Source organism: Bombina bombina, chromosome 2 (genome assembly GCF_027579735.1).
Source record: "Bombina bombina isolate aBomBom1 chromosome 2, aBomBom1.pri, whole genome shotgun sequence".
NCBI lineage: Eukaryota > Metazoa > Chordata > Amphibia > Anura > Bombinatoridae > Bombina > Bombina bombina.
Genome location: NC_069500.1, coordinates 1,000,335,756 through 1,000,362,280, shown reverse-complemented (window position 1 = coordinate 1,000,362,280; position 26,525 = coordinate 1,000,335,756). Strand labels below are relative to the sequence as shown.

The 26,525-nt window shown below is 37.8% G+C and overlaps 1 protein-coding gene across 1 annotated transcript in view; it reads right to left on the bottom strand.

Annotated features, from left to right (window-relative positions):
- Positions 1 to 865: 865 nt before the first annotated feature.
- The window catches only part of CASP6 (caspase 6), a 58,240-nt gene continuing 32,580 nt past the window's right edge, over positions 866 to 26,525 (bottom strand). The window contains 7 exon segments of the mRNA XM_053703551.1: positions 866 to 1,864; positions 8,482 to 8,638; positions 11,684 to 11,827; positions 11,830 to 11,861; positions 12,462 to 12,538; positions 16,774 to 16,914; positions 20,925 to 20,967. Of these exon segments, the coding sequence (XP_053559526.1) occupies positions 1,611 to 1,864; positions 8,482 to 8,638; positions 11,684 to 11,827; positions 11,830 to 11,861; positions 12,462 to 12,538; positions 16,774 to 16,914; positions 20,925 to 20,967 (848 nt within the window). The 3' untranslated portion in view covers positions 866 to 1,610.

Below are 26,525 nucleotides of genomic sequence, written 5' to 3'. Positions count from 1 at the left end.
GAATCATTAAAGAAAAAAAAAAATAGGTTTATTATTACTTGAAACCAAATCTTTCTTAGCCCTGAACACATATTTATCTACAGAAAGGGATTTTGATCAGTCAACATAACGTTTATCCTCTCATTGCAGAAAGCGCTAATATTATATTCCCTAGCTCAGGTAGGAGGCTGTGCAGGACCTATTATTTATTGTGGCCTGACTGTTAGCCAACGGATATTTGGCCGACGGACATTTGGCCGACGAATAATAGTCTGACACACAAGTGGCTGTCAGATAACAGTCTGGCCACAAGATAGATTTGATAGATAGATTAGATAGATAAATAAATAGATTTGATAGATACATTCAATAGATAGATAGATAGATAATTTCCCAAACAGACAATTACAAAACGTGCGGGCTGGGACCCATGGCTAGGTTCCCAGAGGCGGTTGCGGCGCCCGAGGCTCTGATTAGAACAGAACACTCTGGAGCGTATTTGCCCTCGGCCAAACTCAGAACATGCTTGGGCATTCTGTCCATTGGCCAAATGTCCGTTGGATAGAATGCTGTCGGCCCGAGGCTCTGATTAGAACAGAACACTCTGGAGCGTATTTGCCCTCGGCCAAACTCAGAACATGCTTGGGCATTCTGTCCATTGGCCAAATGTCCGTTGGATAGAATGCTGTCGGCCAAATGTCCTTCTGCATTTTGTCAGAGCACCATTATTTATGTACTGACTACAATCATTTCTGTGAAATACAGTGCTTGTCCCGGATAATGAAAATATTAATCACCTATTTGGGATAATAAAAACAGTGTTTCATTATTTTTTTACTATATCTCGACAGTCATATACTCCAAAAAAAATCCTAAAACAAAAAGCAGTTATTCAAAAAATTTATTAGTGCACTGAGAAATAAAAATACATTTTCTGCTCTAAAAAAATATGTATTTGACTAATGTAAACTTGCAGATATCAGTTTTAGAAAAGTAAAAAAAAAGTACAATCAGTAGAAATATATATCCCTAGAATAGCTCACAGGAACAGTTATTTTACAAAGAATCAGGAATGGTAAGAAGAAAAATTAATTGCCGGTAATGGATTATTTGTTCCCTTTTTCAAAAAACATTACATAAAATACATTTAGGATAAGGCAAAGCAAGTTCACAAAAATACCCTTAAAGGGATAGGAAAGTGAAATTTAAACTAGCATGATTCATATAGAGCATGTCAATTTAAGACACTTTCAAATTCACTTCTATTTTCAAATGTGCTTCATTTTCTTGGTATTCTTTGTTGAATAAGAATACGCACATATCATACACTAGTGGGAGCTAGCTGTTGATTGGTGCCTGCACACATTTGTCTCTTGTGATTGGCTAACTAGATGTGTTCAGCTAGCTGCCAGTAGTGCAATGTTGTTCCTTCAGCAAAGGAAAACAAGAGAATGAAGCAAATTTGATAATAGAAGTAAATTGGAAAGTTGTTTAAAACCGTTTGTTCTATCCAAATCATGAAAGTAAATATTGACGTTTCCTGTCCCTTGAAGGATTCTATAGGATCAATCTGAACAGAATGAAATATGAAAATAGTTTCCCCTTAAAAAAAAATCAACAGAAATTGAAAACTATTCAATACAAGACTGTTTTAACTTTGGTTTTAAGTAAAGCTTTTTCGTTAACATAGAAGCAAAACATGGGACTTGTTTTTTTCCAATTGCGTTACGATCCAAACAGTTGCCAACTGAGCGCATTGACACTTTTCTGTTGACCAGTGTGAGCAGCTCTGTAAATTCCAGGGCTGTTCCATACGTTTTAAGTAATTCACAGAGATCCTGAATGTACCAAGAGCCAAATATAGTTTCACGATGAGAATAGTACCCTGTAAGAAAAGTGGAAGCAAACGGTTAAAAAAAGAGGTAATTTGTTCTAGACAAGAAAAGACACAAACATTTATGAAATAAATTCTTACACCAGAATAAATAAAGTACCCTATACCCTTGATGAGACAGATCAGTCACCAAGACTGAACTGCCACTATGATTGGATGGCTACTATTCCGTAATGTCAACCTGAGAAGGAAGTTTCAGATTTCAAACTAGTTTAAAAAGTTAAACCAGTGTGTCAGGATAGAATGGTGTGACTTAGATTGACTATGCATCGAGGCAGGGGACATAGTGAAGACCACTATGCAACCCTAAAACATTTGCCATCACAACCATGTATCTACAATTCAGATTCAATAATTGTGTGTGATTGTCTTGTTATTTTGTTCAGAATGTTGTTGTTTTCCCTCTCCTCCTGAGAGAGGCAAAGTTCATCATATAAACTTCATAACTGACTGTTCAGTAAAACATAATGCATTAAGTATTAGGTTTTACTGAACATTGTTAATAAAAGAAGAATGTTTTAACATGAAAGCAGGATGTGTGCTGTAGATTCTGATTTTCTACAGTTAGATCAGTGCAGCATCTCATTTTTATTTGTCCCTAACTGGCTACAGCAAAGGAGAGAAGATAAACACAATGGAAAGGCTATATATAGGTTGGTCCTTGACATGCAAAAAATAAATAAAAATAATAATAATGAAAAAAAATGCAGTGAACAGAAGAAAAATCTAAATCAAATCAATATTTTGTGTCAGCACCCTTTGCCTTCAAAACAGCACACATTCTTCTAAGTACATTTGCACACAGTTTAAGTAACTTGGCAGGTAGGTTGTTCCCAACATCTTGAATAACGAAGCACAGTTCTGTGAATTTAGGCAGCCTCAGTTGCTTCTGTCTCTTCATGCAATCCCTGACAGACTCGATGTTGAGACCAGGGCTCTGTGAAGGCCATACCATCACTCTTTGTTCTTCTTTATGCTGAAAATACTTCTTAACCCCTTAACGACCAAGGACGTACGCCACACGTCCTCCAAAAAAATACAGTTAATGACCGAGGACGTGTGGCGTACGTCCTTGGTCTGGAAAGCAGCTGGAAGCGATCCTGCTCGCTTCCAGCTGCTTTCCGGTTATTGCAGTGATGCCTCGATATGGAGGCATCCTGCAATAACCCCCCTTGGCCATCCGATGCAGAGAGAGCCACTCTGTGGCCCTCTCTGCACCGGACATCGATGGCCGGTATCGTTGGTGGGTGGGAGCTTACGTGGGAGGCGGGTGGGCGGCCATCGGTGCTCAGTTTGAAGTGGAGGGGGGCGGGATCTACGGGGGCACGCACGGGAGCGCGCGCGTGCACGGGGGGTGGCGGGCGCGTGCACGGGGCGGGAGCGGGTGGGAACTGCTACACTACAGAAAAAAAAAAAGTTAAAAGCTTAAAAAAATAAATAAATCTAAATATTAAAAATGTATTCTAAGGGACCTGGAAGGGGTTGGGGGTTGGTCTTGGTGTGGGGGGGGGAAGCTACACTACAGAAAAGGGCATTTTTTAAAACAAAAGGCACATTTTTTTACAAAACTGGGTACTGGCAGACAGCTGCCAGTACCCAAGATGGCGCCCATTAAGGCAGAGGGGAAGGGTTAGAGAGCTGTTTGGTGGGGGATCAGTGAGGTTGGGGTCTAAGGGGGGATCCTACACATCAGCATATGTAAATATGCTTTTTTTTTTTTTTTTTTTTTAAAGGGCCAAATACCTTTTATTTTAGTACTGGCAGAGTTTCTGCCAGTACTGAAGATGGCGGGGACAATTGTGGGGTGGGGGAGGGAAGAGAGCTGTTTGGGAGGGATCAGGGGGTCTGATGTTTCAGGTGGGAGGCTGAGCTCTACACTAAAGCTAAAATTAACCCTGCAAGCTCCCTACAAGCTACATAATTAACCCCTTCACTGCTAGCCATAATACACGTGTGATGCGCAGCGGCATTTAGAGGCCTTCTAATTACCAAAAAGCAATGCCAAAGCCATATATGTCTGCTATTTCTGAACAAAGGGGATCCCAGAGAAGCATTTACAACCATTTGTGCCATAATTGCACAAGCTGTTTGTAAATAATTTCAGTGAGAAACCTAAAATTGAGAAAAAATTTACGTTTTTTTTAATTTGATCGCATTTGGCGGTGAAATGGTGGCATGAAATATACCAAAATTGGCCTAGATCAATACTTGGGGTTGTCTACTACACTACACTAAAGCTAAAACTACCCCAAAAAGCTCCCTACATGCTCCCTAATTAACCCCTTCACTGCTGGGCATAATACACGTGTGGTGCGCAGTGGCATTTAGCGGCCTTCTAATTACCAAAAAGCAACGCCAAAGTCATATATGTCTGCTATTTCTGAACAAAGGGGATCCCAGAGAAGAATTTACAACCATTTATGCCATAATTTGCACAAGCTGTTTGTAAATAATTTAAGTTAGAAACCAAAAGTTTGTGAAAAAATTTGTGAAAAGTGAACGATTTTTTGTATTTGATCTCATTTGGCGGTGAAATGGTGGCATGAAATATACCAAAATGGGCCTAGATCAATACTTTGGGATGTCTACTAAAAAAAAAATATATACATGTCAATGGATATTCAGGGATTCCTGAAAGATATTAGTGTTCTAATGTAACTAGCGCTAATTTTGAAAAGAAATGGTTTGGAAATAGCAAACTGCTACTTAGATTTATGGCCCTATAGTTTACAAAAAAAGCAAAGAAGATGTAAACATTGGGTATTTCTAAACTCAGGACAAAATTTATAAGCTATTTAGCATGGGTGTTTTTTGGTGGTTGTAGATGTGTAACAGATTTAGGGGGACAAAGTTAGAAAAAGTGTGTTTTTTTTCCATTTTTTCCTCATATTTTATAATTTTTTTTTATAGTAAATTATAAGATATGATGAAAATAATGGTATCTTTAGGAAGTCCATTTAATGGAGAGAAAAACGGTATATAATATGTGTGGGTACAGTAAAGGAGTAAGAGGAAAATTACAGCTAAACACAAACACCTCAAAAATGTAAAAATAGCCTTGGTCCCAAACGGACAGAAAATGGAAAAGTGCTGTGGTCATTAAGGGGTTAAAGGGACACTACACCCAAAAAATTTCTTTCATGATTCAAGTAGAGAATACAATTTTAAACATCATTCCAATTTACTTCTATTATCTAGTTTGCTTCATTATTTAGCTATCCTCTGTTGAAGAAATAGCAATGCACATGGGTGAGCCAATCATATGAGGCATATATGTACAGCAACCAATCAGCAGCTACTGAGCATATCTAGATATGCTTTTCAGCACAGTATATCAAGAGAATAAAGCAAATTAGATAATAGAAGTAAATTAGAAGGATATTACAAATTGCATGCTCTTTCTAAATCATAAAAGAAAAAAATTGGGTTTCATGTCCCTTTAATGACTTTGAATGTATGTTTGGGATTGTTGTCATGCTGCAGAATAAGTTTGGGTCAATTAGATGGCCTCCCTGATGGTATTGCATGATGGATAAATATCTGCCTGTACTTCTCCGCATTGAGGAGACCATTCAATCTGTCCAAATCCCTTCACTCCATTTGCAGAAATGCTTTCCCAAACTTGCAAGGAACCTCCACCATGCTTCACTGCTGCCTGCAGACACTCATTCTTGCACCGCCTTCCAGCCCTTCAACAAACAAACTGCACCTGCTGCCATTTTTCTGCACCCCAGTTCCTGTGTTTTCAAGAATACTTAAGTCTCTTGTCCTTGTTTTTTGGCCGCAAGTCTTCCATTAAGACCACTTCTGACAAGACTTCTCTGGACCGTAGATAGGTGTACAAGGGTCCCACTGGTTTCCGCCAGTTCTGAGCTGATGGCACTGCTGGACATCTTCTGATTGTGAAGGGAAATAAGCATGATGTGTGTTTCATCTGCTGCACTAAGTTTCCTTGGTTGACTACTGTATCTACAGTCCTGAGCGTTGCCCGTTTCTTTGTGCTTCTTCAGAAGAGCTTGGACAGCACATCTGGAAACCCCTTTCTGCCTTGAAATGTGTGCCTGGGAGAGATCTTGGTGATGCAATGTAATTACCTTGTTTCTTGTTGCTGTGCTCAGTCTTTACTTGGTGTATGACTTGACATTAAACAGTTTTCAGCAACCTCACCTTGAGTTTGGTTCTCCCTCACCAACTTTTATTCCTGCTACACAGCTGTTTATGTTTAAGTTTATGACTGTGTTTCAAACTATTAAATTGATTATCATTTGCATGTTTGGTATAATTGTGTAACTATGCACTCAACCAGGGGCTAGATTATATAAGCAATATCGCAACCACACTAAATTCTGAGTGTATTACAAGTTGAAAATAAACGAGTTCGCTCAAACTAAATTTGTTCTCGTCAGGTTCACGCAAGTGAAGACCATGGGGCCTATCTATCAAGCTCTGAAAGGAGCTTGACGGCTCTTTCACAAAGACCGCTGCTCCATAACCTGTCTGCCTGCTCTGAGCAGGCGGACAGACATCGCCGGAGATCAACCCGATCGAGTACGATCGGGTTGATTGACACCCCCCTGCTGGCGGCCCATTGGCCACGAGTCTGCAGGGGGCGGCGTTGCACCAGCAGCTCTTGTGAGCTGCTGGTGCAATGCTGAATACAGAGAGCGTATTGCTCGCCGTATTCAGCGAGGTCTGGTGGACCTGATCCGCACTGTCAGATCAGGTCCACCAGACCTTGTTGAATAGAGGCCCTTGTGTAATGGTTAAAAAAAATGCTCCAAACACAACATACATTAACCCCTTGTGCCATTCGGACGTAGATCTACATCATGCGGTACATAGCCCATCATACCGCATAACGTTGATCTGCGTCTGACATGCTTGAAGCCCAAGCAGTCTCGGTTGTCAAGTGACAACTGAGACATGCTGCTTGTGGGCTTCCAGCATCTGCCTTCATATGGTAATGGAACACAATCGGTGCTCCAATACCATATGAAAGTAGATTGCTAGATTGTTACAGACAGTGACACAGTCTGTGTCATGGTCTGTAACAATATCCGTTGGTGCCGGCGAGAGTTGTGGAATAGAAGGCAGGAGGTCGTCCCAGCAGTGGAAAGGGAGGGAGTGGGAGGGATCCTACATGGGGGTCTTGTTGCTGTGCTCCGTCTTTACATGGAGTATGACTTTTGACACTAAACTGTTTTCAGCAACCTCACCTTGTTAACAGAGTTTGGCTCCTCCTCACCAACTTTTATTCCTCCTACACAGTTGTTTCTTTTTCCGTTTATGATTTTGTTTCAAACTATTAAATTGATTATCATTTGCACGTTTGGTATAATTGTTTAACCATGTACCCAACCATGGGCTAGATTAGATAAGCAATATCGCAACTAACTTCCAAGTGTGAAAATAAACGCGTTCGCTCAAACGCAAACTAAATTTCCTCTCGTTGGGTTTGCGCATCGTAAAGTGTAAGGGTTAAAAAAAAAATGCACCAAACACATCATACATTAACCCATTGCGCGATTCGGACGTAGATCTACATCATGCGGTACATAGCCCATCGTACCGCATAACGTTGATCTGTGTCCAACATGCTTGAAGCCCAAGCAGTCTCGTTTGTCAAGTGACAACTGAGACATGCTGCTTGTGGGCTTCCAGCATCTGCCTTCATGAGGTAACGGAGCACAATCGGTGCTCCAATACCATATGAAAGCAAATTGCCAGATTGTTACAGACAGTGACACTTAAATAAATCACTTAGGCAAAAAAAGCAAACTGAGACAACTGCCTGAAGAATCTATCTACCAAAGGCTGCTTCAGAAGAAGCAAAAACATCAAAATGGTAGGATTTAGTAAAAGTATGCAAAGATGACCAAGTAGCTGCCTTGCAAACCTGATCAACTAAAGACTCATTCTTGAAAGCCCAAGACGTGGCAATTGACCTACAACCCCTATTCCAAAAAAGTTGGGACAGTATGGAAAATGCAAAAAACAAACAAAAAGAGTCATTTGGAAATTCAATTCACCCTGTACTATATTGAAAACACATTATTAGCACATTATTTGATGTTTTACTCTGTGAATTTAATGTATTTTTGAAAATATACACTCATTTCACATCTGATGACTGCAACACCTTCCAAAAAAGTTGGGAGAGGGGCAATTTAGGACTAATAGTGATGTGACACGTTGAAATAAGAAGGTGATGTGAAACAGGTGAGGCAATCGTGTAATCACATAAGGAGCCTCCAAAAAAGGTCTAGTCCGTCAAGAGCAAGGAAGGGTCGAGGCCAAGATCATGCTTAAACTTACGAAACCAGGCCCTTAAACCATAAAAAAAAAATTATGATGCCCCTCAGGGATTGTTCTAAAAGTAGTTTTTACCTAGAGAACTGTGTGTCACAATAATGGGAGTTCATGTATATTTTTATGTGACGGAGAGGCACTTACTTTACAATATAGTAATCAGCAAAATAAGCAGATTTAGAATAGACTTTTGGTTCTTTTTTTTTCTCTTTCTTTAAAACAAGAAAAAACAACAACAACAACAACAACAACCTGCAATAACTAATAAAAATTATCATAGAAAGGAAGAACAGAAGTACCTTGGGCAACAGAATAGCACATAAGGAAATCAGCACCAGCAGGCAGGGTATATACTGAAGCAGCATCCACTTCAACTTGATTAACATCGGGAGCTGGTGTAGAGCCGTCAGTGGCATCAGTTTCAACTGGGTCATCATGTTTGTCTCCTCGACATGCCTATAAGACAGTAAAACTATTGATGTGATTGATTTTCCAAAATGTATTTTTACCTAAACCTGGGAACACAATATTAGATTGCATGTATAACTGAAGAATAATACCAGGTTTTAGAATAATATACAACACAGATTGTAACCACTAACATCTAAAATACCTAACCCCCTAAACAAACACCCCCTAAGTTACCCCAAGAAAAAACAAACCTTATTTGAAAAAAAAAAAACCCTAACAGTACCTTCATAAAAACACCTAACAGTACCATTGCACCCCCTTAACCACCACACCCTCATATCGCAAACTATCCCACTACACTATTAGCCCCCCGCAACCTAACACACCCTAAGTTACCTCAAGAAAAAACTAACCTTACCTGAAAACCCCCCAACTAACAGTACCTTAAAAAAACAAAACAAAAAAACAACATTACAGATAAAACAAACAAATTAGCAAAAAGAAAATGCCTATTTTTGAATGTGAGATACCCCCTTTATATAGGGGTACCCTTGCATTTCTATTGGCTGATTTTCAAATTCAAATCAGCCAATAGAATGAAAGCTTTTTCTATTGGTTAATTTGAATAAGAAAATCAGCCAATAGGATTGCAAGGGTACCCCTATATAAAGGGAGTACCTTGAATTCAAAATTCAGTATGCGGCGGGTGACTGCATGAAGAGGGAATGTCGGCAACCGAACATAAGATTGATAAAGATAGAAGACTGCCGCCAGGATGAAGATGGAGCACCGCTGCTCGGATTCAACTTTGGTGAGTACCATCATTGGGGTTTAGTGATAGGGTAAGTTTAATTTTTTTAGATTAGGGTTTTGTATTTTACTCTTTAGGCAGCAAAAGAGCCAAATGCCCTTCTAAGGGCAATGCTTAGCCAAATGCATTTTTAGAGTGTTTTTCTTTAGATAGCCTTTTTTTTTTGGGGGGGGGGGTTACTTGTAGAATGGTGTTGGGGTTTTATTTGTTTGAAAAAGAGTTGTCACTTCAGGGCAATGCACTACAAAAATCATTTTTAAGGGCTATCGCTATATTTTAATGTTAGTATGTTGTTGTTTTTTGGGGGTGGGTTTATTGTTTTTGTTTTTAAGTGGGGCTTTAGTTTTAGAATATTGCTAATTTATTTTGGTTTTTTTCTGTAATGGTATTTTTTTTTTTTTTTAACCCCTTAATGACAACTGACGTACCAGGTACGTCATGCATTAACAAGTAGTTAATGACAATGGACGTACCTGGTACGTCAGTTGTCTAAGAGAGTGCTGGAAGCGATCGCAATCGCTTCCAGCAGCTCTCAGGGTATTGCAGTGATGCCTCCATATGGAGGCATCCTGCAATACCTTTTTAGAAGACTCCGATGCAGAGAGAGCCACTCTGTGGCCCTCTCTGCACCGGTAGCGATGGTGCCGATTCGTTGGTGGGTGGGAGCGTAACAGGGAGGCGGGTGGGCGGCTCATCGCTACCCGGCATCCGGTTCCTAGAAGTGCAATGTGCACGCCGGGTGCCGGGAGCGTGCGTGCGCGTGCATGTGCGCGCGCAATACCTGGCACTGACACTGACACCAATGAGGAGGGAAGAGGGGGGGGGGGGGGGGAAGATGTTTTAATAAAATAATATAAAAGGATCTGAGAAGGGGAGGGGGATAGGGGTATTGTGGGGTATTGGGGGGGCTGCTACACTACAGAAAACATAAAAAAAAACAAAAGAACAAAAAACACTTTTGTTTTTGGGGCAAATTGGGTACTGGCAGACAGCTGCCAGTACCCAAGATGGCCGCAATTAGATAGGGGAGAGGGTTAGAGAGCTGGGGGGGGGGGGATCATGGAGGTTGGGGCTAAGGCAGGAGTCCATCACAGCTAAAATATTTTATTTTTTTTATTAAAAAAAAAAAAAAAAACTCCTTTTATTTAGTACTGGCAGACTTTCTGCCAGTACTTAAGATGGCGGGGACATTTGTGGGGTGGGGGAGGGAAGAGAGCTGTTTTTTTTTATTTGCTCGCATTTGGCGGTGAAATGGTGGCATAAAATATACCAAAATGTGCCTAGATCAATACTTTGGGTTGTCTTCTAACAAAAAATATATACATGTCAAGGGATATTCAGGTATTCCTGACAGATATCAGGGTTCCAATGTAACTAGTGCTAATTTTGAAAAAAAGTGGTTTGGAAATAGCGAAGTGCTACTTGTATTTATGGCCCTATAACTTGCAAAAAAAAGCAAAAAACATGTAAACATTGGGTATTTCTAAACTCAGGACAAAATTTAGAAACTATTTAGCATGGGTGTTTTTTGGTGATTGTAGATGTGTAACAGATTTTGGGGGTCAAAGTTAGAAAAAGTGTGTTTTTTTCCATTTTTTCCTCATATTTTATTATTTTTTTGTAGTAAATTATAAGACATGATGAAAATAATGGTATCTTTAGAAAGTCCATTTAATGGCGAGAAAAACGGTATATAATATGTGTGGGTACAGTAAATGAGTAAGAGGAAAATTACAGCTAAACACAAACACCGCAGAAATGTAAAAATAGCCATTGTCATTAAGGGTAAGAAATTTGAAAAATGGTCCGGTCATTAAGGGGTTAAGGTACCGTCAACTTGTAATACGAGTGGACATTGCCGCTCAATGACACCCATAAAAAATATGGGAAGTGTAAATTACCGTAAGTTCTCGCAAACAAATTTGAAGTAATTTAAACAGCGCACCACTTGTAATATGGATTAGATTGTAAAGAACACCGCAATCTCGCGATTGTGTTTATGCTCCTCGCACTAACAATAGCGCTCCACTTGTAATCTGGCCCTTTGTGTTTTTAGGAAGGTAACTAATGCTGCATGTGAAATATTGACTCCTTTGCTGTTGTTTACCATATAAACTATAGACAATAATACTTTTCTTTCCATACAGCATAATTTTGTCATTTTGGGATACTTTAGTAAACTCTGGGTATTTTATAAAAGTGTTTTACCATGCGGAACCCCAAATGATTTGTGTGAATGATTCAAAAAGCACTGAAACAGTTTAAAAAAAAAAAGTTACCTGTATAATAAATATCTTTGGTTTTCCTACTAAGCTCGGACATTTGTCCCCCTTGAATAAGTGAGTCAGCTTCTCAATTTCAATTTTAGCATCATATGTGAAAATGTGATTATCTTCCCCATGGCTCAAGAAAACACAGATGAAAAAGAGTCAGCATCACTATGGTCTCTTGTTGATGCTACGAAACAGAATTGTGAGTCCATAAATATACAACATCGGTGTTTAGTTATGCATAATGAAACAATTTTGAAATATGTTGTTTTCATGATTTATTTTGCCTCCTTTTCATGTAATTTAGCTCTAAAAATTGAGCAATTTCTAATTCTCAGAACATGAAAAGCACCCTGCTTACTTCTCAAAGCTAACTCGGTTACATATCTGTTTCTAATTGGCTTTAACTGATAACAACTGCAAAACAGAGTACTTTATACTAACTTTATGACTGTGGTTAGCCTTGTTGTCTGAAGACTAAAGCCCAGATTGGCTCCTCTAAATAAAGCAAATGGTGGGTGGAGTTTAGCTATTGAAAAATAATTGTAGGAAAAAGGATGTTAATTTGTTTTAAAATGTTAAGATTTGGCTGATATGTTATTCTATAGCAACACAACAGAAATACAAGGAGTTTACCCTTTAAGAGTATGACATTTTAATTAACTTTCCAATTTACTTCTATTATCAAACGTTATGCTACTTTCACATTAGGAAGAACAGTTTCCGTTTTCTATAATATATTTCCCCTGCAACAGACTTATATGGTAATACATGACCACTAACTTACCGTCATGAATCTTTTGGAATACCTCCTCTGTTTTGAGGTTATTATAGCTTTGAACTTCAAATCCAAGCTCAGTTAACCTAAAAGAAAATAATTTAATTTACAGTTTTTCCAAAAAGGATAAGAAAATTAAAGAGACATCGTCATCACAATTCCTTTAATGGGCCGGCAACAGACACTGGTGAATTGTAACAAATATCTTGCATGTCAACTCTCCCACTCCCTCAAAAAAATAAAGGAGAACCAATTAATTGCAGAAAAACTGGAACAAGAGATAAGCTTTACAGAATCACTTGTCAGTATAATTTATAATATCTCTAAAATAAATTACTAATTAGTGGGGAAAAGAAATATTAAAAATGAAAGGCATAAAATTAGAAAAAATAAAAAGTGCACAAGACAAGGGCTTTATATAAAATGGTATAATAATAGTAAGTACACCTATTCTGTTTGTTTCTTTTTTTTAATCTTTTCTCCTTGTTCATGTTATTATTACGCTGTTTTGTTATGGAACAATATCATTGGATAACACTCATTTATTTTGTGAAGATTGTATTACACCTTCCCAGCAAAAATAAAGAAATAAAGAAAAAACAAAAAAATTAAAAGAAAAAATAGATTACTAATTAGAAAAGGACTGTTTCATTATGTCAGGTGACTATTGGAAAACTGCCTGATAATTAGTAGAAATATGTGCCTGTATTGCTTTTTCAAAGACTGGAGGAACATCAGGGCCTCTATCTACCCATAAATTGCAACACAGCCACCTCTTTAACAAGCAGGATCATGTTCCACAGGTCAAAAGTGTTTATTAACAATATTTTAACCTGTTTTTAATAGAGGAGACCATTTTTACTTTTCTCATGTCTTCTAAGTAGAAATAGGTGGATCCTTTTTTTTCTTTCATCATTTTCCTGGGATAAGGACAGCACATCCAGACCAGACCGGACCGGATACACATCCCATGACCCACAAACAGGCTCAGCTTTGGTTGCTATCGCACTCACATAAAGCTCCTCTATCTGCAGAGTCACAGCCAGTTAACCCCGGGCCTGCCAGGGTGCAGGTCCTTAGGGAGAATTACAGAAACAGACAATACAATACAACACAAATTAAGTCCAGCACTCACAAACAAGCTCTCAGCTAGGATCGAAAAGCAAAACCGGAAGAGTTTGTTACCGCATTTGGCCAAATGGGACATGCCCAGGTACCACATCAAGGTCTCTTCCACTTATATAGCACATATATTCATAACTCATTAGAGAATATAGGAATAATGTGGGTCAAGAAAGAAGAAGGGGAAGGACACACATTAAAGGGATACTAAACCCACATTTTTTCTTTACTGATTCAGATAGAGCATGCAATTTTAAGCAACTTTCTAATTTTCTCCTATTATCAATTTTTATCCGTTCTCGTGCTATCTTTATTTGACAAAGTAGAAATGTAAGCTTAAGAGCCGGCCCATTTTTGGTTCAGCACCTGTATAGCGCTTGTTGATTGGTGGATAAATGTAGCAAACTTATCAGCAAGCTCCACCCATGTTCTGAACCAAAAATGGGCCAGCTCCTAACCTTACTTTTCTGCATTTTCAAATAAAGATGGCAAGTGAACGAAGAAAAATTTATAATAGGAGTAAATTAGAAAGTTGCTTAAAATTGCATGCTCTATCTGAACAAGAAAAGAAAAAACATTGGGTTTAGTATCCCTTTAAGATTAAAGAGGAGGAAGAAGGGAAGAAAATGTTAATACTTCTAAAGTAGTTTTAGGGTACAAGCTTCTAGTACCATGAGAAAGTTGTTGTTTTTTTTTTTTAATGTCTCTTAAAGTTGCTTCTTTACAGATCAGTCACAGTCTGTTGTGTCACTAATGTAATTTAGGCCCTGTAAAGTATCCTACAAAAATACCTAAAAAGTACGTAAGTGTGTATATATATATATATATATATATATAGACCCTTGCATCTTTCATCCAGTGCTGCACTGACGATTCTGGATTCTGAGTCATGGGGAAAGCAAAATAATTGTCAAAAGAATCTGTGGGAAAAGGTAGTTGAACTGTATAAAACAGGAAAGGGATATAAAAAGATATCCAAGGAATTGAGAATGCAAATCAGCAGTGTTCAAACTCTAATAAAGAAGTGGAAAATGAGGGGTTCCGTTGAAACCAAACCATGGTCAGGTAGACCAACTAAAAAACACAAATAGGAAACAAATGAAATGAATGAATTTTCATCAACTATTACAAACTAATTTAATGAATTGTTTGAACATAATGTAATTTACAGTAGGAATGATCTACTGACCATTGATTGTTTGATTTACATGACATGAGGACATTGTTTTGTAATATTAAATAGTCCACATATATATTGATTGTAGACACTTACATTCATGGTTTTATTTTTATTATTGTTCATATATGATATATTTTTTATAGTCTGTAATTTTTGTAATTTTTGCAACTCTTGGTAATTTTGGTAGTCTTTGTTATAAGGATTTCAGTAATCTTTGGTAACATCGTAAATTTCATACTGTTTAACTGTGTTTATATTTACCTCTTGGATTACAACATAAAACATGCTCTTTTGATATACTCCACAGAGCTTGTTTGTGTAGCTTTTGATCTAAAACTATAGTTTATTCTAGATTTACAGTTTTTTCCTAAGTACTGCTAGGTAGGCTTGTTTGGTCATTCCTTTATTCCTTATTAACACAGTGCATGTAGTATTGTGTAAATTCACTGTGATGTATACGTATATTTGTATTTTTAAACATTTGTATGTCATTGTATTTTATCACTTTCAGGTGTATCTGTCCCTTTAAATAGGGGCTAACACCTAACTAACTCACCTATGATTAAGTGCTCAATTGAGCACGAAACTAGTCAGGGAGTTTGGAGCTGTGTACGTTTTTAATTATGTTCTAAATAAAGGTAAATTTGTATTTTACCATCTTGCCCTGTGACTCCTTTGCTTAAATGTGCTGCTGTATTTTGGAACTGTGACAACTAAAATTTCAGCCACAACTGCCAGGAAAATTGTTGAGGATGCAAAGACAAACCCACAAATAACTTCAGGTGAAATACAGGACATGTGGTGTGGCTGTTTCAAGATGTACAATATGGAGGCACTTGAAGAAAGATGGGCTGTATGGTCGAGTCGCCAGTAGAAAGCCATTACTACGCAAATGCCACAAAGTATCCCGCTTACAATACGCCAAACAGCACAGAGACCAGCCTCAAACCTTTTGGCACAAAGTCATTTGGAGTGATGAGACCAAAATTGAGCTTTTTGGAGAGGAGTCAACAAGGCCTATGATAAAAGGTATACCATTCCTACTGTGAAACACGGAGGTGGATCGCTGATGTTTTGGGGATGTGTGAGCTACAAAGGCACAGGAAATTTGGTCAGAATTGATGGCAAGATGAATGCAGTATGTCATCGAATAGAACACCTTATTTTCCACTTCTTCATTAGAGTTTGAACACTGCTGATTTGCATTCTCAATTCCTTGGATATCTTTTTATATCCGTTTCCTGTTTCATACAGTTATACTAGCTTTTCCCACAGATCCTTTGACAATTATTTTTCTTTCCCCATGACTAAGAATCCAGAAACGTCAGTGCAACACTGGATGAAAGATGCAAGGGTCTGTCAGGAGTACAGAAACTCATTGACCTTTTATACACACACACTAATTACAAGCAAACAGATCACAGGTGGGGATGGTTACCTTTAATAGCCATTCAAACCCCTTTGTGCCAAATTGTGTGCATGTTATCAGGCCAAAATCACCAGGGTATGTAAACTTTTGATCAGGGTCATTTACGTAGTTTCTGTTGTCATTATGATTCAGCCAAATAATAACCATGAGTGAAAGAAAAGTTTTTTGTTATCATTCATATTCTCTGAAATATATATATATATATATATATATATATATATATATATATATATATATATATATATATATATATATATATATATATATATATATATATATATATATATATATATATATATATATATATATATATATATATATATATACACACACACACACACACACAAACTCACACAAATACATTTCATTTTCTGGCTGCGTCTCTGAGATTTTTGTAAGTGGATGTTGCATTTGTACTCTGAATAATATGGATGTTAGAGAAATATAACAGATCGTTTATAACCTCCATTACATGATGAATGTTTTTCCTTTGCTTTATAACTACTGTATGTTCATGAACTATAATTAAAGGGAAAAATAATAGATGGATATAAAATAAAACCTATAAAGTATTTTTCATGTACTATTACCTATTTTCGAGGTTATCTCTGTCAGCATTAGTACCACGTCTCTCTGTTAGCGTTAATTGCCAATAGAACCATTCATGATTAAATATGAGGGCAAGTCCTCGTCTTTTGTGCTTCATATTATACTCTGCAGCTGGATCCAATCTATGAAAAAATAAATCATTTAAATGGAAAAGAATATAATTTGTGTAATCTAAGCATACTTAAAAAGGCATCAGGGTTAATATTTTACAAGAGTAGACAACAGTTAGTAAAACTATTTCAAATAACACAAAAATCAAAATTTCATTCCACATAAAATCTATTTATGATTGTGGTTATTAGTTTAAAAACTTTGCAATGCACTTTCATTGTTTATTTTGCCTGCTTTTCCTGTAAATTGTATTATTTCTATTCCCCTCCAGAGAGGCTGGAATGCACCCCTGCATGCTGCACTGTGATTGGTTGATATGTGCTGGCCCTTACGTTACTGGCCACGGGAAGGGAAGTAAGATAAAAAATATTAAAGGGATACTAAACCCATTTTTTTCTTTCATGATTCAGATAGACCATGCAATTTTAAGCAACTTTCTAATTTACTCCTACTATCAATTTTTCTTCGTTCTCTTGCTATCTTTATTTAAAAAGAAGGAATTTAAAGCATAGGAGCTAGCCCATTTTAGGTTCAGCGCCCTGGATAGCACTTGCTTATTGGTGACTACATTTAGCCGCCAATAAGCAGGCGTAACTCAGGTTCTGAACCAAAAATGGGCCGACTTTACATTCCTACTTTTTGAAAAACAAGATAGCAAGAGAACAAAGAAAAATGGATAATAGGAGTAAATTAGAAAGTTGCTTAAAAATTGCCTGCTCTATCTGAATCATTAAAGAAAACATTTGGGTTTAGTGTCCCTTTAATGAAGCTTGACAAGGGAAGTGTCCTGGGCCTACCCAACAATGAATATTCTTCTAACAAACAGCCAGATTACGAGTTTTGCGTTATGGCTGCTCGCTAATTACCTGTACGTTATTTTCACTGCTCACCTTTCATAGCGCTGCTATTACAGGTTTGTAAAAAGCAGGCTTGTGCGGGCGATATGGTTGCGTTGAGCTCCATACCTCACCCAAATACAAGTGCTGCTTTGACATGCTCGTGCACGATTTCCCCTTAGACATTAATGGGGAGAGCCGGCAAAAAAAAGCCTAACACCTGCGATCGTGGAAACAAAAGCTCCATAATGCAGTCCCATTGATGTCTATGGGGAAAGAAAAAGTTATGTTTAAACCTAACACCTAACATAAACCCCGAGTCCAAACACCACTAATCTGCTGCCCCTAACATCGCCGCCACATAAATAAAACTATTAACCCCTAATCTGCTGCCCCTAACATCGCCGCCACATACATTAGTTATTAACCCCTAAAACGCCGCCCTCCCGCATCGCAAACACTATTTAAAGATTATTAACCCCTAATCTGCCGTCCGCCCACATTACAATAAAATAAATTAAATTGATATAATACATTTATCTAAATTACAAAAAAATAAACACTAAATTACACAAAATAAAAAACGAAATTATCAAAAATAATCTAATAGCCATATGAAAATAAAAAGCCCCCCAAAATAAAAAAAACCCTAGTCTAAACTAAACTGCCAATGGCCCTTAAAAAGGGCCTTTTGCAGGGCATTGCCCCAAAGAAATCAGCTCTTTTACCTGCAAAAAAAAAAATACAAACAACCCCCCAACAGTAAAACCCACCACCCACACAACCAAACCCCCCCAAATAAAACCTATCTAAATAAACCTAAGCTAACCATTGCCCTGAAAAGGACATTTGGATGGGCATTGCCCTTAAAAGGGCATTTAGCACTTTTACTGCCCAAACCCTAAGCTAAAAAGAAAACCCACCCAATAAACCCTTAAAAAAAACCTAACACTAACCCCCGACGATCCACTTACAGTTTTCGAAGACCGGACATCCATCCTCATCCAAGCGGCAGAAGTCCTCATCCAAGCAAGCAGAATTCTTCATCCAGACGGCATCTTCTATCTTCATCCATCCGACATCTATCTTTATCCATCCGGCGCGAGTCCATCTTCAAGACATCCGGCGCAGAGCATCCTCTTCTTGCGATGGTTAACGAAGAATGAAGTTTCCCTTTAAAGGTATGTCATCCAAGGTGGCGTCCCTTACATTCCGATTGGCTGATAGAATTCTATCAGTTTTCTGAAGACAAGCAGACTAAGGACATGGAACCATGTTCTGTGGTTCGATGAGACCAAGATAAACTTATTTGGTTCAGATGGTGTCAAGCGTGTGTGGCGGCAAACAGGTGAGGAGTACAAAGACAAGTGTGTCTTGCCTACAGTCAAGCATTGTGGTGGGAGTGTCATGGTCTGGGCCTGCATGAGTGCTACCGGCACAGTGGAGCTACAGTTCATTGAGGGAACCATGAATGCCAACATGTACTGTGACATACTGAAGCAGAGCATGATCCCCTCCCTTCCAACATGATAACGACCCCAAACACAACCACACTTTGGGCCCAATTTGGACATTTCCACTTAGTGGTGTACTCAGTTTTGTTGCCAACGGTTTAGACATTAATGGCTGTGTGTTGAGTTATTTTGAGGGGACAGCAAATTTAAACTGTTATACAGGCTGTACACTCACTACTTTACATTGTAGCAAAGTGTCATTTCTTCAGTGTTGTCACATGAAAAGATATAATAAAATATTTACAAAAATGTGAGGGGTGTACTCACATTTGTGAGATACTGTGTATATATATATATGATCCAAAGCGTGTAGTATATGCACTCCCACCAACAGACTTTAACTTGCCAGGGTGCTTTAGCCAGGTATACAAAGTTTCAAAGAATTAAGCACTCACTGGACTGCAGACATCAGTGGTAAATCCAATCTTTATTATGTGACTTTTCGGGACAAACAGCGTCAAAGGAAGAGACGCTGTTTGTCCCGAAACATCACATAATAAAGATTGGATTTACCACTGATGTCTGCAGTCCAGTGAGTGCTTAATTATTTGAAACTTTATATATATATATATATATATATATATATATATATATATATATATATATATATATATATATATATATATATATATCCCCCTTTTGTTCTTTTGTCTTCATTTGCTTTTTTGAGAGCAGTTATATATGTACATTTTGGTATGTGCTATAACATGTGTGCCTTTTTGCCTTTATTTTATTGATTTGACTTGCCTGTATCTAACCTCTTACACATATACAGATATTGGTATTCCCATAACTGAAGAGTTTAAATAAGTGTTATTTTGTTGCATATGACACTTGCGCTGTTTTTTACTTATATATACTTTAAGCCTGGTTATAGGTATGTAAAATATATCTTGCGATTTCTAACTATGAAAATCAAATTGTCAATACTGTTTGTATTTGTTATATATGATATGTTCTAGTAATTCCCTATTTACCCATCATCTAATAATTCTCACTTGTCACTAGTCTGTTTATGGGGTTAATCAGGAGTGGTTTGCATTTTACCAATCACGTATCCGGTCTTTTAAAAGTGTTGGCAACATATGCCGATGATAAGTCTATGATTACAGTCGACAGACCGAAACTGGTCAGACTTTTATACCCCACTCCATGACGTGGCTTTTAATGGACTAACTAATAAAGTATATACATTTTTTATACACTTTCAATTTTTTTCTATTTTTAGTCCAAAATATCGAACATGTGTTACAAAATCTTATTGTTCAATGACATATGACAAGTGCCCAGTCCTTGGGGTGTATTTTAAGAATGAAAAGTCTCTATAAAAACAGCTCAGAAAACAAATTCACTATCACATTAATTAAATAAAAAAATTAGATAAATTGCTCTGATATAACCAAGATTATAACAAAACTGTAATGGATTCAACCAATGAACAGGTGACCAAATAAGAAAATGCAGAGAAAGAAAGAGAAATGAGGAAGATTCAAGTTTTTCATGTAAAGAACTAGAGGACAAAAGGAAGAAAAATACTAAAAAAAAAAAAAAAAAGAGAGAGAGAGATGGCTGGAATAAAGTAATCCACCTTAAGTAAAGAAGCAGAGGTACTCTGATGCAAAATGTCACTCTTTATACCTAGATACAGAGGCATCAGTTTTCTAAACTTACCTGGAGATAAATGCATCAGTTTCGATCATGTTTTCTTCATGATCTAGTATTAAAAAAAAAAATAGCATGTTAAACTTGTTGGTGATATACAAATAAAGATATTTAAATTACACAGGCTGCATACACAAATATGAGTTAACAGATGAGGTTTGAAGGAAAAAAATGTCTGCAAAGTTGTCTTGTTGTTGGTCTAAATAAGAGAATCCTGGGAGTTTAAGCTGTACCTTTGGGTGGCAATTGGGCAAGTCTTGTTGACAAGGGGGTATGTTTGAGTGGAAACAAGGGGCTCATAAATGTTGCCATATGTTCCATCCAAATATATTTTAGAACCTTGCAAAACTCTTTTTTTTGTTGTTGCTAAAAATTTATCTAATTCTCCCTGCCTTTCTTCAATTGGTTAGGATCTATTAATCTGCCTTGGTTGAGATTTGCACTTCTGCATTATAAGAAAGTAGCACTGCAAGGAAATTATTACAGTGAGTTATTGTTCTTCTAGGATATGTACATTTAATATTGATGTCAGTATTACAATACTTTGCATCTATAAAAAGAATAATGTTTATTGTTTTATTTATTTTAATAAGAGATAACACACTCTACTGTTATAGGAATGCAGTGACGTGCAGTAATAGGAGGCAGGGGAGGCAGAGCCTCCCCTGTCAAATCATAAAACAAAAGTTTTTTTAATGATAAATTAAAAAAAAAAGTTGAGTTGTATTCATTGTTAATTTTTTTGACCACGCCCCCCCAGCTACCCCCCACCCCCTCCCTCCGCCAGCGCCACCAGATGTGATCCATATAATCCCATAAATTCATTATCCATGTTGCGCAATTAAAGAGGAGAGGCAGTGAGCCGTTCAGCTGCCCTCCATTGATTGCGCAACATGGATGCTTCCTAGTGTTATTAGCTCACTATGAGCTAGCACCCAGTGGTATCTCACCAGGACCATACCACGCTCCAATAGAGGCGGTTCTTCAAACCGCCTCTATGATGGAGCTAATCTGGACAGCCAATCAGATTTCAGCACTGCCGGGGAGGCGTGCTGGGTTTGGTGAGTGACATCGGATGCGGATTGATACTGGTGTCGGTTGGCGGGAACACTAGTGAAGCAGGAGGGAGCTGCTGCGAGTGTTGAGTACTCATGTGTCACTGTCAGTGTGGCCTGTGTCGTTGTTGGTCAGTAGTGAGTGAGAGAGAGTAGACCCGTCACTGTGTTGTTACAGCAGTGTAGCAACTTGGCAGTACAGCAACAAACCGGAGATTAGTGCTCTGCTATTTTATGTCTGTAATCTAACAGAAAATAAAGATAATTTGAGAAAATAGTGCTGTGAACAAGACTGTTTGTACTGTTGTTACAGCAGGAGAGAGCTGACTGAGAGAGAAAGGAGGGTGCCATTGCCAGTTGCGGACTTGTGGTGTTTAAATGAGTTGTCTCCGGAGCTCAGCTGCCCACTCAGTGCCCAGCCCATTACCAGCAATTTGAGTAACGTATGCTATGCCTGCCTTATTGCCTTTTCATCACTCAGTCTTAACTGTTAGTGATAGCATTAGTAAGCAGATTGCTTAATATTAAAATTATATAAGTAAAGCAGCCACAGGATATCAAAGGCTAATGCTGTGATGTTAGAAGAATATCTCACATGACATCACAGCATGAACCTTTAATATCTATATAATGGTGGTTGATTTACTTATATAATTTTATTAAGCAATCTGCTAATGCTAACAGCTATTATTAGAGACCATAATTTAAATGTTAGAATATCTCACATCACACTACCTAACAGTCCTAACTGATGTATATAAATAGCCTCTATGTGCAAATCCTATTAACTATTTAATATGTAGAACTTTCATGCTTATAACAGCGATCAGCAAAATTAGAATTTCCAATATAGGAAATAATCTAAGATAAGTTACAAACATGCTTTCCTCTCCAGAAATGTGCAGTTATCAAGTAGGTTCGAACTTCAAGTTCATAGTAATGAAATATATCAAAGAAAACCAGTTCAGTAAGACAAGGGCACCGCACATGACATCTCTTGTGAATTATGTAGTATAACAATTATTTACAATATAGGCTGTACTATTAGAGGGCATTAAAGTCATTTTTTTCTGTTATGAATCTTAGAGCGTTTTTTTTTAAATGTAATACGTTTTGTATTTTCTTTCTGTAAGACATGTTTCTATACTGAGGAAATATAAATATATGTTTCTATGGCTGTCTGTATCAACCTATATTTATGCAAAACAATATTTTAAGAAAATTAATTTTTTATATGCATGATAGAAAATTTTAATTTAACCCCTTAATGACCACAGCACTTTTCCATTTTCTGTCCGTTTGGGACCAAAGCTATTTTTACATTTTTGCGGTCTTTGTGTTTAGCTGTAATTTCCCTCTTACTCATTTACTGTACCCACACATATTATATACCGTTTTTCTCGCCATTAAATGGACTTTCTAAAGATACCATTATTTTCATCATATCTTATAATTTACTATAAAAAAAATTATAAAATATGAGGAAAAAATGGAAAAAAAAACACACTTTTTCTAACTTTGACCCCCAAAATCTGTTACACATCTACAACCACCAAAAAACACCCATGCTAAATAGTTTCTAAATTTTGTCCAGAGTTTATAAATACCCAGTGTTTACATGTTCTTTGCTTTTTTTGCAAGTTATAGGGCCATAAATATAAGTAGCACTTTGCTATTTCCAAACCACTTTTTTTCAAAATTAGCGCTAGTTACATTGGAACACTGATATCTTTCAGGAATCCCTGAATATCCCTTGACATGTATATATATTTTTTTAGAAGACATCCCAAAGTATTGATCTAGGCCCATTTTGGTATATTTCATGCCACCATTTCACCGCCAAATGCGATCAAATAAAAAAAAAAAGTAAAATTTTTCCAAATTTTAGGTTTCTCACTGAAATCATTAACAAACATTTTGTGCAATTATGGCACAAATGGTTGTAAATGCTTCTCTGGGATCCCCTTTGTTCAGAAATAGCAGACATATATCGCTTTGGCGTTGTTTTTAAGTAATTAGAAGTCCGCTAAATGCTGCTGCACACCACAAGTGTATTATGCTCAGCAGTGCAGGGGTTAATTAGGGAACTTGTAGGGAGCTTGTAGGGTTAATTTTAGCTTTAGTGTAGTGTAGTAGACAACCCCAAGTATTGATTTAGGCCCATTTTGGTATATTTCAGGCCACCATTTCACCGCCAAATACGATTAAATTAAAAAAAATAGTCAACTTTTTCACAAACTTTAGGTTTCTCACTGAAATTATTTAGAAACAACTTGTGCAATTATGGTACAAATGGTTGTAAATGATTCTCTGGGATCCCCGTTGTTCAGAAATAGCAGACATATATGGCTTTGGTGTTGCTTTTTGGTAATTAAAAGGCCGCTAAATGCCACTGCGCACAAAACGTGAATTATGCCCAGCAGTGAAGGGGTTAATTAGGTAGCTTGTAGGGAGCTTGCAGGGTTAATTTTAGCTTTAGTGTAGAGATCAGCTTCCCACCTGACACATCAGACCCCCTGATCCCTCCCATAGAGCTCTCTTCCCTCCCCCACCCCACAATTGTCCCCGCCATCTTAAGTACTGGCAGAAAGTCTGCCAGTACTAAAATAAAAGGTTTTTTTTTTTACTTTTTTTTTTTTAAGCATATTTACATATGCTGCTATGTAGGATCCCCCCTTAGCCCCCAACCTCTCTGATCCCCCCCAAAACAGCTCTCTACCCCCCCCCCCCCCACTGCCTTATTGGGGGCCATCTTGGGTACTGGCAGCTGTCTGCCAGTACCCAGTTTGCATATAAAAGTGGTTTTTTTTTATTTATTTCAGTTTTTTCTGTAGTGTAGCTCCCCCCCCCGATCAATCCCCCACCCCCTCCCAGATCCCTTCCATTACGTTTTATTTTTATTATTTTGTACAAAAATATGTACAAGTTTCTGTAGTGTAAGCGGTTCCCACCCCGCTCCCTCCCCGTGCACGCGCCCTCCCGCCGCCCCCTGTGCGCGCCCCCCGGCGATCCCGCCCCCGATCCCGCCCCCCTCTCTGACTAAGAAGCCATCGATGGCCGCCCACCCACCTCCCATTTACGCTCCCACCCACCAACGAATGCGGCCATCGATGTCCGGTGCAGAGAGGGCCACAGAGTGGCTCTCTCTGCACCGGAGGGGCAAAAATTGTTATTGCAGGATGCCTCGATATCGAGGCATCCTGCAATAACCGGAAAGCAGCTGGAAGTGATCAGGATCGCTTCCAGCTGCTTTCCAAACCGAGGACGTGCAGGGTACGTTCTCAGGCATTAACTGCCTTTTTTCTGAGGACGTACCCTGCACGTCCTCGGTCGTTAAGGGGTTAAATGTTAAAGTAAATTCAAATATTTTCTTTTATGATTGAGACAGAGCATGGAATTTTAAACAACTTTCCACTTTACTTTTATTATTTAATTTGCTTTGCTCTATTGGAGTCCTTTGTTGAACAGCATCCTAGATAGGTTCAGGAGCAGAAATGCATTACTGGAAGCTAGCTGCTGATTGGTGGTTGAATATATATGCCTCTTGTCATTGGTTCACCACATGTCATCAACAAGATCTCAATGGTGCATTGCTTTTCCTTCAACAAAGGATACCAAAAGAATGTAGCAAATTTAATAAAAGAAGTAAATGTTAAAGTTGCTTAAACGTGTATGCTCTATCAGAATCACAAAAGAAAAATGGTGAGTTTCATGTCCCTTTAAACTTCCCTTTAAATTTCTAGATAACATAAGTAGGCATAGTCTTGTCAAATAATAACAAGAGATGAACAGTCATGTACCTTGTAGTATACATTTCAGAAAATACACAATACAAAATACATTATTAATTACAAACATTAAACAAATAATAATAATAATGCATCTAAAAAAACTTAGGAGGGGTTTGTTGACAAAATTACACATCTTGCCCTTATTGATTCTTATCAAATGACCATAATAATGACAAAAAAGTACATGCTTTCATTTGCATATAACTCCGGCAATGGGGTTAAATACATAATTAAAGTTCTGCTCAAAAGCCGCAGAACACTGCTGGTCTCAAGAAGAAACTTCTGTGTGTATGTAGCATTGAAATCTTAGCATCTTCTAGTCCTTTAATTTAACCTGACCTATGTTTTCAAGTGCACAAACATAAAAATACACAGTAGTTAATACACACTGAACGTAATATCTTTGTGATTTTTACAGTGAGTGTGCTGAACATTTTTCCTCCTAAATGTGTTTCCAATTCATTTTAAAACCAGCTGTAGAGTGTTAACTGTATAGGAAACGTTTTAGGTTTATTTTTGTATATACAATAATGGGTTTTGCTAATCGAAACCACAACCCATTTTAATGGGCTGAATTTGCAAGGAGAGCATAAGGAGATACAGTGTGTGAGAGATAGAGTGTGTGTGTGAGAGAGAGTGTGAGCGAGAGAGTGTGAGAGAGAGTGTGAGAGAGAGAGAGCGTGTGAGAGAGAGCGTGTGAGAGAGAGTGTGTGAGAGAGAGTTTGTGAGTGTAAGAGTACACTGTGAGTGTGAGAGTGTGAGAG